This window comes from Aedes aegypti, chromosome 2, assembly GCF_002204515.2.
Source record: "Aedes aegypti strain LVP_AGWG chromosome 2, AaegL5.0 Primary Assembly, whole genome shotgun sequence".
NCBI lineage: Eukaryota > Metazoa > Arthropoda > Insecta > Diptera > Culicidae > Aedes > Aedes aegypti.
The window spans coordinates 32127132-32140494 of record NC_035108.1 but is presented as its reverse complement, the minus strand read 5'-3'; the positions used below and the strand labels follow the sequence as shown (position 1 = coordinate 32140494).

General features: G+C 42.0%; 1 protein-coding gene across 16 annotated transcripts in view; it reads left to right on the top strand.

Moving 5' to 3' along the window:
* The window catches only part of LOC5574086 (collagen alpha-1(XVIII) chain), a 980207-nt gene that overhangs the window by 426158 nt on the left and 540686 nt on the right, over nt 1-13363 (top strand). For 2 of the 16 annotated variants that reach the window (XM_021840459.1, XM_021840458.1), the window contains exon 2: nt 5316-7100. The exons of the other annotated variants lie outside the window; for them this stretch is intronic. In XM_021840459.1, coding sequence (XP_021696151.1) covers nt 6951-7100 — 150 coding nt within the window. In that variant the 5' untranslated portion in view covers nt 5316-6950. The remainder of the gene's footprint in view (nt 1-5315; nt 7101-13363) is intronic. 16 annotated transcript variants of the gene reach the window in all.

The window sequence follows — 13363 nt, the reverse complement described above, 5'->3', positions numbered from 1 at the left end:
ACGGGCGGCCAATCAAGCTCAAGCTCCAATTTTGTACAAAACACAAGCTTCTGTAGGTAGGGACACATAATTTAAAATGTAAATTTCCAAAGTAATCTCCAATATTAGGTTGAATACTTATAAGTAAATGAAAACTGAACTTAATACTATGCCATGTAATTGTAACTGAAGCTGTAACTTGTATCACTAAGGCCCTCTTCAGTGTCGTGTACAAGAAGTCTAGTTCATTATACTGATGAAATACGCATATCAGTCATATATGTCATCATCGTGCGGGGGTCTATTTTTGATCTTATAATATACTACTCACAATGAGAAAAGAAAACAGATTTCATTTCTAACAAGATTAAAGTGTCGCCTTTCGTTTCAAAATAAGTAAGGTAGAACTTTATAAAAAAAAAAATATTATTTTTTATTTGAAACTCTTTGATACAATATGCACTCAGTATGTGCATATAAAATATTTCTTTCAAATGCCAGAACTTGCAATCTTCTAATTCTGCTTCTTTCTGGCGATACGTCCTAATTGGGACAGAGTCTCTACGGCTGTTTGTCGGATGTTGTAACATGTTGCGATTAACGTATATCAGAACACATTAATGGCATTAATTTGGTCCAAAATCCTGTACGACAAACTTACGGATTAGGAATTTCATACCAGGAGTCAAATCCCGAAATAAAAGCCTAAAAATCCTTCAAAAATTATTACTACAGTTTGTGAACAATTAACCGTTAGCACACATGCAGAATGTTGCATTATTCGCGGAGCGTAGTTTGTTGTGAAAATTTGACGACAAAAGGTTAATCGTTGTTGCTATGATCACAGGATAAATAACCACCGCGATGCATCATGGATTTTGTCAGAATCATTAGATATCCATCCTTGCTAGTAATTACAAAATAAAACTCTGCTTCGTAATGCCTATAGCCCTTTAGCCTATTGAAAAAATATTAGTCATGATAATTGTGTGTATTTGAAAACATTCAAAAACAGCTTCCAGTATTGAAATACTTCGATATTTAAAATCGACTTTTTTGACAGTTACGCCTTTAAAAAAGCCTAACTCAAAATTTTGACTAGCAATTAAAAAAAAATCTGCCCAGAGGTGTAGAATAAGTATATAAACCATCTGGCATTTGAAGTTTTCATGGTTATTTTTATTTTCTTCTTATAGAAAGAAACAAACAAAAACGCGATGATTTATCTAATCTAATTCAATTTAATCATAGTCAATATTGAAAACCATCCTGGAAATACCTTAATTGTTTAAGATATTTTCATGTCATAATTAATATTTGCAGAATATCGGCGGTATGATACAAATATTAATATGGCCAATGCACACTTCATTGTTGTTCTCCTGGGATGGGACATAGGCATTTCTTCCTAGAGTCCTGGCTCAGAGCCTTGGTTTAAGCGCCTTTGCTTGCTCTCTGAAACGAAATTAAAATATACTTTGCCCCCTACCCGTTATTTAGGAACCCGCTATATAGGAACTGTTTCCCATACATTCATAATGTGTGAAATTTGACCAAAAATCATAGGGTAGCTAAAATTTTCTTCAAAATGATCCGAGTATGCCTAGGAGTGTGTGGCCATTATTTCGTCTGCAGTACATTCTATGTGAACAAACCTATCAACTGTTTAAAAAAACGTTTACTTGATCTTATTGATGCGTAAGTTTTTCAAAACTTTTTAGAAATATATTTCTAACTAACATACAGTCTGGAACTTTCTGATTCAGCTTATTGAACTTATTGCCTGCATCAAACTGCAGAAGCTTTGTGTGAAGTATTTTAAGTGTATGTATGTATCCGGACGCTAAGAGCGACACTAAATTGTACGTCTTGTCCATAAGCCAAAGCCACTTCCTCTGACAGAACTCATGCTCACACTTTAACGAAAGTTCAATGTTCTTGAAAATAGCATCAACATTGCTTGAAAAATCTTCTAAGTAAGAACACTACTACTGGATGCATACACTTCATAATGTAATGAATGCAGCAATTACTTAATACAATATAACTGCCAATTCTTGGCTTTGGCGTACGACATTTTTTACGTCTTTTATTGAGCGAAGCATGCTTCCATCTCAAAACAAAAACGCGATGATTTATTATCAAAAAAAGATCTTTTCATCTAGGTTTCAGTCGCGTATTATGCTGGTCTGAAATGTTCATTTTTTGAATGTAGATGACACATCAAATTAAACTGACACGGCGAATCCATATAATTATGTGTATGCCCATTAAAAGATTTGCGCCAAAACAGCCAAAGCGGAAATCAACAAAACTCGTGAAACTTTTCAAAAGGACCCATCTAACAACGAGAGGCTATCTTTATTTACTATCTCTTCAATCAATAGCTGAGCCACATTGACCTCCTCTGCTGCGTTTTTTTTTATGAAACGCGAGCCAAGGACATTGTCTCTTCCGATCTGTAGTGAAAAACTTCCCGCAAGCCTTAGTTTTGCACTTTTATAATCGAAAGAGAGCTATAGACGAGACAATCTCTCATTGTTACATAGTTCCTTAAGTAAAGTCCAGCTAGAAAATTGTAAAGGTTAATGCAATTTACCTCTGTGTAATTCATTAGTACTTTACCAAAAAGGTAGTCTTAGAATTATCTTAAATGTTTTTTTTTTTCAATCCTCTGTAGAGCCAGCACAATGGTACTCTGTATGCCAAGAGAAGTCAAGGAAATTTCTATTGCGAAAAGATTCCGAATCGACCGGGAATTGAACTCAGCGACCTTCATCATGGCTTTGCTCAGTAGCTGAGAACTGTACCACTAGGTTAAGGAACCCGTTTATTTCAGAGATAAATGGATACATACGTTTTATATGCTTGTTAAATTTGGCTTGAATATTCTCAATGTGGTTTTTCAAAGTCAAATGATTATCTATCATGAGTTTTAAAAGTGGTTTTTCGCCACCGCTTAGGCCTTAAACCTAGTTTAACCATATGGGTAAACGTGGTTTGCCGCTTAAGCGAAGGTGAAGAAATCGGCTCTTCGATATTTATCTTGATCCGTCTAGTTTATTGAATGCCTTCTCATTATGACGACATGGCTACTATGAGGTTTAAAATAAAGAAATTTTGATTGATTATGGAAGCATTAGAAGAGATCTCCCATTTTCGTCAGTACGAAAAAAAGCATACAAACTATTTTGCAATCTACTACAGATGAGACTCTGCGTTTGAGGCCTGTGTCATCCACAAGCAAAAATTTTTAATATTATTTTTTACGTTTGATATCTAATATGTTAAAGTCAGATGTGGAATTGATGTACAATAATAGTTCCAGAATGCTTTCTTGAGAAACACCAGCTCATCTTCCTGTAGACTAATAGTTCTGATAACCTGAAGTGTGTGATTAGAAGACGTTGAAGACGCATTTCGCGCCAAATCGTATTCCATGCTGCCAGCACCCTCTCAGATTTAAATTAAACTGTATGGATCCGTAGACTTTGAAAAAATAAGTCGCTTTGCATGCTTGGTTTTTCCAAAAATTTTCTGTACTTTCATTTGAAAAGAACCAAATTTTTTTACCCGATTTTTTTTAAATGTATGTGTTGTATGAATGACTTGTAGAAATTTGCAAGAAAGCATGCATAGCATAGCATAGCATAGACTGACCGTACATGTCAATGATTGCTACTCCGTGATTGATCAAAACTGTTAAGAATTGCACTACGATCCAAATGAAATCCAAATGAAGTCCAAGTCCTTACAGTCCTTACAGTCAGTTGGGATGGGGAAGGAATGTAAGGGTGTAAAAACCGAGAATACATCTGCATCTCCACAATCACCACGGAAAGGGTGTTTATTAGTGAAGGAGGAAAAGATCTGGGAGTCACCTCTGGTCGGTGATGCGATCCATGGATAAGGGGGAAATAAACGACTTATATTTAAAGCTAGTTTTGTATTTTTGTCTCGGGAAGTTTTTGGTAGAAGCTTTAAAAAATACGTCAACATCTATAATGTCGAACAATTTAAAAGACGTTTTTATTAATGACGAAAACTGAAAATTACTTGTATATATTTTAAATTATATGAAACAGAAATAATGCCGAAATAGTGACGAACCATACGAAGTTTGTTTTAATATAACATAAAAGTTAAGCTTTCAAGAAAAAATGTGTTATCATAAGCATGAAACGAACTCCCCAGTTGATAATCCATTTTCGACTGAACACAAAACTGACACTGACAGCAAAACTTCTTGGCGTCCCGAAAACAAACCGTCTTGCTTGGGCCTTCCCAAATACCTACCCAACAAGACGCTCCAAAACAGGAAAAAAAATTGACGACGAAACCACGTGCGAAACCGTGAGCAAAACCTATCTGCCGACGCAAAATCGAACCGTCCTGATTGGGCTTCACGAAGCACTCTCCTTGTAGAAATTTTGAATAAAAAAACAAAAAACAGTTTAATTGGTATCCTACTCCTCCTCCTAAATCACAATTTGTGGTTTACACTGAACAAAGAAATTTCTTTGAAAATTTAGTCAATGTAAATGTTTTACTTGAATGATATTTTGTTCAATAGTTTTACTGCCAACCGTCCATACCAAGCGGGATGTTTGGACACTTTCAAGGAGAACATTGATTCCACCTAAAACTTTTTCTTGTCTTGAATGTTTTTTTTTTAGCGTATCATTTTCAAACAAAACTAAACAAACAAAGGTGACCTTGTGATCTAAGAATCCAATGAGCGAGGCAGATTTGTCATTTCTTCCTTCAATGTGCCCATTTCGCGATGTGTGTGATACAATCCTACCTGTTGTTTTCTTTCCTTCCTTAAAAAGTAAAAGCTGTTAAATAATTCAAATTTATATGAGTATATCAAATTCGTTGCACGAGAAAGTTTGTGGCTGATTGTCTATGTGGGAATCAGAACTGTTCATTGGCAAAAGTTGATTGTTCGTAAATCTGTTCCAAATAACTTTTTCAAAAAGTTCACTGATAAAAGAAAATAAGCCTATTGGATGACAGCTAGATGCTTGTACAATCAGTTTAGAAAAAGGTACAACCTTGGTTCTTCTGCCTTTGGTTCGTAAAACTAATCGTTAGTAGAATAGTCGTAAAAAATGTCCTAAAAAAAGAGATTCTATTTTAAGCTTTTTTGATACTTATGACGAATTAGTTCGAAAGAACAACCGTAAAAACTTTTAAGCTCAGTTTCGTATATGCCTATCAAACAACTCGCCTAAACGAAAACCCAACTCATCAGAACTCCATTCCACTACCGAGGACCACCTTCTCCATCTGTGTGGGAAAGCTCCCAAACTCAGCAAAAGCTTTATTTCCAGAAACTCACGTCTGATCCGACAGAACACCCATCAAACTGGCAACTGACCCGGAGGAAAATCGTCATCGTCACTTCCGTCGTGAGCGGTTTCTTCCCTTTTGAAGCCGAAAACCGCCAAATGAGCCAGTGAAGCATGTGCCGGGGAAAAATAACAGCAGACGAAACGTGAAACGTGACCAAAATTTGATACCGAAACTGGTAACTGGTCAAAGGAAAGCAAAAAGCGCTTACACTGTCGAAGCTGGTCGAAGATTCGGAAGATAATTAGCATAATTGAATAAGTGTCGCCCCCCTCGAGTTGATTGGTGAGGACTCGAAAGCAATCTCAGCTGCTGGGACTCAGTGGTGATTGGCAGTATTGTGTGTTATTGATTTCGACGGAAGACGAAATCGGACATGGATTTGGAACGGGAAATGTAAGGGCAAGGCGAAAATCAATACGTTCTGTGATATCGTTGAAGGGGCGAGGTGAAATTTTATGAGTTTATCGAAGAAAACGTCGGGAAAAGTTTTAATTGCGGAAGTTGGAGCTCGTGCGAGAGTCAATTAAGTGGAAGTTGATCGGATGAAACATTTTAAGAGGGCATGAAATTCAAAATTGTTAGATTTTAAAAGTTTTACCAGAGTTTATTTTCGGTCAGGTATTGTGGGGTTTTGAACTGACAGAGTAGAATATTTATAGTTAAACCTCCTGAGTTTTCAACCTGCGTTACTAATTGTTGGAGATTTATCACTGAAATTACCTACCGAAAGCAGAGAGCTAAAGCTAATTAAATAATTAAGCGATTAACATTAAGAGCCACCTTGTACAACCACGTAAGGTGCCCGAAAACATTCAACCCTAATTGGGTTCCCTCCCGAGTCCGGTGCTGCTAAGTTTATGTATGTGTGCACCCCAAACGTAACCCGGGGGAAAAAGAAAAGTGTGTGTCCATTAATCAGATAAACTCCCTCTCGCTATGCGCCTGGATTTAGGCAACCAAAAGAAATCGGTGGAAAGTGCAAACGACCCGAAGAAAAAGTGTTATTGCTCCGAGGCACGGAAAGCTTAATCGGTTCGACGACGACTACCACCGCCCTTCGTAAGTGAAAATCCCCGCTCGGCCACGGAAGTGAGTTTGAAAGTGATTGAACATTCCAGCCGCGCAAAGTAATTGGAGCAAAAAGTTGGTGAAAAATTGCGCGCCTACCCGATAGGCAACCAGCTGTGCATCGAGCGCCCTTGTATGTGCTCCGTACCCGCGTCGCTTGATTCAATCTCATCAATTTTCCGTCTCGAAAGTAAAATAAATAGCCGGAACCCGATTCCCCCCTTGAAAATAAAAAAAAAACACACTCTCGTCAAAATGCACCACATTGAACAAACAAAATTGATGCCTGTTTGCTCTATCAATCGATGAATAATTGCGGAATAAATTTCGCGAAACGCCGTTCATATGATCGAAAAGTTGAAAAATCGCCGGTGCAAATGTCAGATTAATCAATTAAAGTGCAATATTTATTTCCGCTCCCTCGCGCTCGGTAATTAAACCCCGTTTGCATTGCCACCAGAAGGAAGGCGATTAATTGTGAATCGTTGGAATTACAAATAAAAAAAAAGTGAGTGAAACTCACCGAGCCGAGGTTCGAATTCAACATGGCGATGGTAGTGTCCGGTCGGGCAAAGGCTGTCATAGCGGCCTTTGTGTGCTTCTTTCTGCTCGGGATCGTCCTGGTGACGGGATCGACCCGAGGCTGGTTTGTCCCGGTGCGGTACCATAACGAGCGGGTTGCTGCCAGGATACAGGTGAGCCCTATTTTATGGATTAGTCTTTTGACCCTTTCAGCGCTGGAATTATGTTGCATCCTTAGTAGATACGTGATTTTCTCTGGAGCATCTATAAGGATGTGATTTACGTGATATACGGTTCCCCACATTAACATAGTATATGAAAAAGCAAGCATTATTTTCTAAGCTAAATAATTTGAATTCAGCTCCGTAATGCCCAAAAACGTTTGAGCCTTAATTAATGCTTAAATATGAACATTTATACACTTGAATTTGGAAATCGATCTTTGAAAACAGATTGTTGAGATGCCAAAAGATGAAATCTCGCTAATTATTTGATCTCGCTACCGAGATCTTGATAAACGTTTATTGAATCTTGTGAACATTCGCCGAAATCTAATTGAAACATTTTTTTAATTGTAAATTTAGGAACTACATACAACCCCCATGACTTCAAAGGACATGTTTAGACTAAAGGCGTTTTTTATTTTAAAAAAATATAAATGTTGTAAATGGACTTCAATTTTCGAAACCGAACGAAACACGTCATGTAGGCTTACCAGAAGGATATTTCAGAGAGCAGAACCAGTCATGCAAAATTTACCGGTCTTGAAAAAAAATGCATTTTATAAAAAAGGTCATTTAAAAATTTAGCGAAACAGAAAAAAAATAAATAAACAATATACTTTTCGAAAATATTGATGGTTGAAATATTTGTTCAGAGAACAATATAAAAAACTATACCAAAGAAATTATTGATGAGAAATGTCAGTCCTCACGAAAAATCGGAATGAACATACACTACATTATTTGGCTTTACATCAATTATCTTGATAAAGCCTCGCCAACAATATTTCGCCAATTCCCTCGGTTCATGGCCGCTTCTCTCCATCCTCGACTGTGACCCACGCTCTCCAGGTCCTGGTGTACCTGGTCAATCCACCTAGCTCGCTGCGCCCCACGCCTTCTTGTTCCGACCGGATTCGTGGCGAACACCATCTTTACAGGGTTGTTGTCCGGCATTCTTGCAACATGCCCTGCCCAGCGTATCCTTCCAGCTTTAGCTGCCTTCACGATACTGGGTTCGCCGTAGAGTTGAGCGAGCTCGTGGTTCATCCTTCGCCGCCACACGCCGTTCTCCTGTACGCCGCCGAAGATCGTCCTTAGCACTCGGCGTTCGAAAACCCCAAGAGCTTGCAAGTCCTCCTCGAGCATAGTCCACGCCTCATGCCCATAGAGGACTACCGGTCTTATGAGCGTTTTGTACATCGTGCATTTGGTGCGGGGGTGAATCTTTCTTGACCGCAGTTTCTTCTGGAGCCCATAGTAGGCACGACTTCCGCTGATGATGCGCCTTCGTATTTCCCGACTAACATTGTTGTCAGCCGTCAACAAGGATCCGAGGTAGACGAACTCGTGCACCACCTCGAAGGTATCCCCATCTATCGTAACACTGCTTCCTAGGCGGGTCCTGTCGCGCTCGGTTCCGCCAACCAGCATGTACTTTGTTTTCGACGCATTCACCATTAGCCCGACTCTTGTTGCTTTACGTTTCAGGCGGGTGAACAAATCTGCCACCGTTTCAAATTTTCTCCCAATAATATCCATGTCGTCCGCGAAGCAAACAAATTGTCCGGATCTCGTGAAAATCGTGACTCGACTGTTAAGTCCCGCTCTCCGCATGACACCTTCAAGCGCAATATTGAACAACAGGCACGAAAGTCCGTCACCCTGTCGTAGTCCCCGCCGAGACTCGAACGAACTGGAGTGTTCGCCCGAGATCTTCACGCAGTTTTGCACACCGTCCATCGTTGCTCTGATCAATCTTGTGAGCTTCCCGGGAAAGAAGTTCTCGTCCATTATTTTCCATAGCTCTATGCGGTCGATACTATTGTATGCCGCCTTGAAATCGATGAACAAATGGTGTGTAGGGACCTGGTACTCACGGCATTTCTGGAGGATTTGCCGCACGGAAAAGATCTGGTCTGTTGTCGAGCGGCCGTCGATGAAACCTGCTTGATAACTTCCCACGAACTCGTTTGCTATAGGTGATAGACGACGGAAGAGAATCTGGGATAGCAGTTTATAGGCGGCGTTTAGGATGGTGATTGCACGATTATTTTCACACTCCAGTTTGTCGCCCTTTTTGTAGATAGGGCATATAACGCCTTGCTTCCACTCCTCCGGTAGCTGTTCCGTTTTTCAGATTCTGACTATCAGCCGATGCAGACAAGCGGCCAACCTCTCCGGGCCCATCTTGATCCGATACCATCCTTGCCAGCGGCTTTGTTGTTCTTGAGCTGTTGAATGGCATCCTTAACTTCCCCCATCGTGGGAGCTGGTTGATTTCCGCTGTCCGCTGTGCTGACGTAGCCATCGCCTTCGCTGTCCTGACCTTCTGTGCCTGAGTTCTCTGCGCCATTCAGGTGTTCATCGTAGTGCTGCTTCCACCTTTCGATCACCTCGCGTCCGTCCGTCAAGATGCTCCCATCCTTGTCCCGGCACATCTCAGCTCGCGGCACGAAGCCTTTGCGGGATGTGTTGAGCTTCTGATAGAACTTCAGTGTTTCTTGAGAACGGTACAGCAACTCCATCTCTTGGCATTCCACCTCTTCCAGGCGGCGCTTTTTGTCCCGGAATAGGCGGGTTTGCTGTTGCCGCTTCAGTCTGTATCGTTCCACGTTTTGCCGCGTACCATGCTGCAGCATTGCAGCCCGCGCTGCATTCTTCTCCTCTAAAACCTCCTGGCACTCCTCGTCGAACCAATCGTTTCTTGAGCTCCGTTCCACATATCCGACAACGCTTTCGGCAGCGTCGTTAATGGCTGCTTTGACTTTCCTCCAGAAGTTCTCAAGAGGGGCCCTATCGAGCTCGCCCTCATCCGGCAACGCTGCCTCAAGATGCTGCGCGTACGCATTGGCGACATCCGGTTGTTTCAGCCGCTCGAGATTGAACCGGGGCGGGCGTCGGTACCGTACATTGTTGATGACGGATAGTTTTGGGCGCAGTTTCACCATCACCAGGTAGTGGTCGGAGTTAATGTTGGCGCCACGATAGGTTCTGACGTCGGTTATGTCGGAGAAGTGCCGTCCATCGATCAAAACGTGGTCGATTTGCGATTCTGTCTGCTGAGGTGATCTCTAGGTGTACCGATACGGGAGGCTATGCTGGAAATAGGTGCTACGAATGGCCATGTTCTTGGAGGCGGCAAAATCTATCAGTCGTAGGCCGTTTTCGTTCGTCAGCCGGTGGGCACTGAACTTTCCAATCGTCGGTCTTAACTTCTCCTCCTGGCCAACCTGAGCGTTCAAATCTCCTATGATGATCTTGACGTCGTGGCTTGGGCAGCGGTCGTACTCGCGTTCGAGCTGCGTGTAAAATGCGTCCTTGTCATCATCAGTGCTTCCGGAGTGTGAGCTATGCACGTTGATTATGCTGAAGTTAAAGAATCGGCCTTTGATTCTTAACTTGCACATCGGAATGTCTTAAAACCAGATCTTGTTCATTGATCTTGATCTCAATTGATACAGATTCTAAATATAGAACATTTTTTAGAGCTTGTGAAAAAACGATACGAAAATATCAAAAAACAAAATAATTATTGTGATTTGAATATTTTTTGCGACAAAAAAAAATCCTGCAAATGAAATGGTTAGTGAAGATAATGATAATAACTATACAAACTCAAATTTTGGACTTTCTTTGATAAAAACTTAAGTTATGAGCAACTTTAGTCGTCTGAGATTATTTTCGTATTCAATATTGAGAAAAAGGGTGGTGGTAAATGACTGGACATTGCGTCCCATTGGCACTTCGCGTAAACTGCAGGTATAAAATAGACTCCATTTTTGTTCCTTAGCCTCTTTTCCCGTCCAGTAATTCTTATCCCTACCTCACCCTATCTACCTCAAGGAAGTGTTTTGATCTGTGGCTTTTTTTTATCGAACGGAAATTCTCAATAAGGTAATTTTACAATTTTTTTTTTGAAGAAATTGTTGAAAATTTGAACATTTTTTATATCAATTGTTCAAAGATAAAATGAAGAGAGTGAGCGTGCTAAAAAAATTGCCTTAATTTGTGTAAAACAATATTTTCACCACCTCTCCGTAACTCCGGTTCTTCAGCAGCACCGGATTTACTCTCTTGCACTTCGATTGGGCTCGTCACTGGCCTAAACTTACTTACCCTTTGCGGTCTTGACCATCGCCTGCCGGATTCAGCCATCCGCTCCCGACCTCAGTTACGATGCCAAGGATCCAGCTCTTCCACACGGCTTCATCAGCGATGTATACCAGGTTGGCACAGGTTAATGGCGGTGATTCGAAGTGCCACTTCGCTCGCAGGTTGATCAATGACAGATACTCGGATATCCTCCGAGCCTACATTTTATCTGCAAATTGCTGTGATTGGTCCAACAGTGCTACCGCCTAGTTAGACGGTGGAACGGAATCTTCCGTGTTCATCGTTCGACGCCGCGAACGAAATGGTTCGGCGTCAACTCTTACTTCGCTCCTGGTTCCAGGCTAACGTATATTAACGGCCGGGAATTAATGAGGTCTTCTGCCTCCACAATCGTCGTCAAGAGCACTTCGTCGGTCAAGGATCGCCCATCGTTCGGTTAGCGCTGTCTTCACGGAGCGAACCAATCGCTCCCACCTGAACGGCAAAGCTCCATAGTTTTGCATCTTTCGTTTGGTTCGGGCAGGGGAAATCGTATTCGTTTCCGCTCCAATCATGAGTTTCTGGGGAAGATTGAAGAATGAAGAAGTAAAAGCTCGTACAACACATGATGCGTGAGCCGCATTGGATCCGTCCGTACGGCTCAGTTCGCTCTTTCTTGATGGGCTGCTGATTCACTAAAAAGAGAGATTTGGATTGGATTCGTTCACTAAAAGGAGCCGTTTTGCCCATCTCTAGTACCATTATCCGAGTAGAATTCTAACGGCTTCCCTCGGCAACACACGAACCGTCCTATGGCCATTAAACACTCTCGAGCCGTCAGGCTGTGTGCGATCTCAAGGTGAACAGCCCTCGTCGTCAAACATGTGAAGAGGAAAATGTACCGCTTCTCCGATCTGCAGCCAACCGTAACCGTCACTAGCGCGCAGTAGTTCACGCCGGTATGACTGAATGGTGGTAGATTCGGCGAGACGCGTGACCATTCTTGGATTCCTTGGCCGACACTTCTGCATCTTACTCCAGATGCAGGCCTCCCCAATTCGCTTCACTTTCGCTCGTAGATTCTGGATGTAGAAACGCTGCCGAATGTCGATGACGGCAGTTTCTGCATTTCCGCATGCAACTTGCTGAATCAAGCAGAATTCAAGCTGCTTGTCTGTCATCGGGTGCTTCTTTGGCAAAATGATCGTAACTTAAACGGCAGTAGCAATCCTTGTGCCGCTCTTCCTTCCATACGCAGTGCATCATCAGTATGCAGGAAGGGACTAATCTCCAAAACAATCGGCTTGAGCCGACCTCCAGTACACCTCCGCTTTCTGGTACTCTTCTCGCTTCAATGACACGGTGAAGGACCGCACGTTCTTCATTACTACCTTTCTGATACTTGTTGACACCAGGACCACCTCGATCTCCAACCCATCACGCTTTCTTCTTTCTTCGATACGAACCTGTAGGTGCACGCAACTGTCCTAACCAGCACCTTCCCCTTCAAAAACCGGAGCGGGTCTATTATAGTCTCGGTCACCGAAACATCATGGAATTGCAGGCACATTCCCTCGGAAGTATTCGGTGTTACGCTCTCCTGCTTTGGCCAGCGGTCCTCCGAATGCGCCATATGCGTCCTCACTTGCGTCCATAAAAACGTGCAGTTGTAAACTGCTGTAATCTAGACATTGCCTACCACGAAAGTAATAGCGAGGGATCCGAAGCTCCTCGACTTCCGGAAGTCTCCGGATCCAATGGTTCCACTTCTCTGCACACTCATCTTCGATTGGCTGGTCCCAGCTGTGGCTATGCCACAAATCTGGGATTACTTAGCAGCTTCACATAGATCGTGAATGTAGACAACAGCCCTAGCGGGTCGAAGAAGCTCATCACTATTCTGTTCGTCGGCAACTTCGTGCCGGTCAAGAACGGCTCCAAAGTTTCTCTAAACTTGCTCGCTGAACCTTACGCATTGATCTTCCTTTCGTTCTCCGAGGGTCACCAGGAACTTCTCGGAGCTAGAGACTCAGCGGCGTAACTTAAAACCGCCCTTGGAGTGGACGTATCGCACCTCTTTCACCCGTTCAAATTGAAATAAGTGGTTTTCATTCAATTTA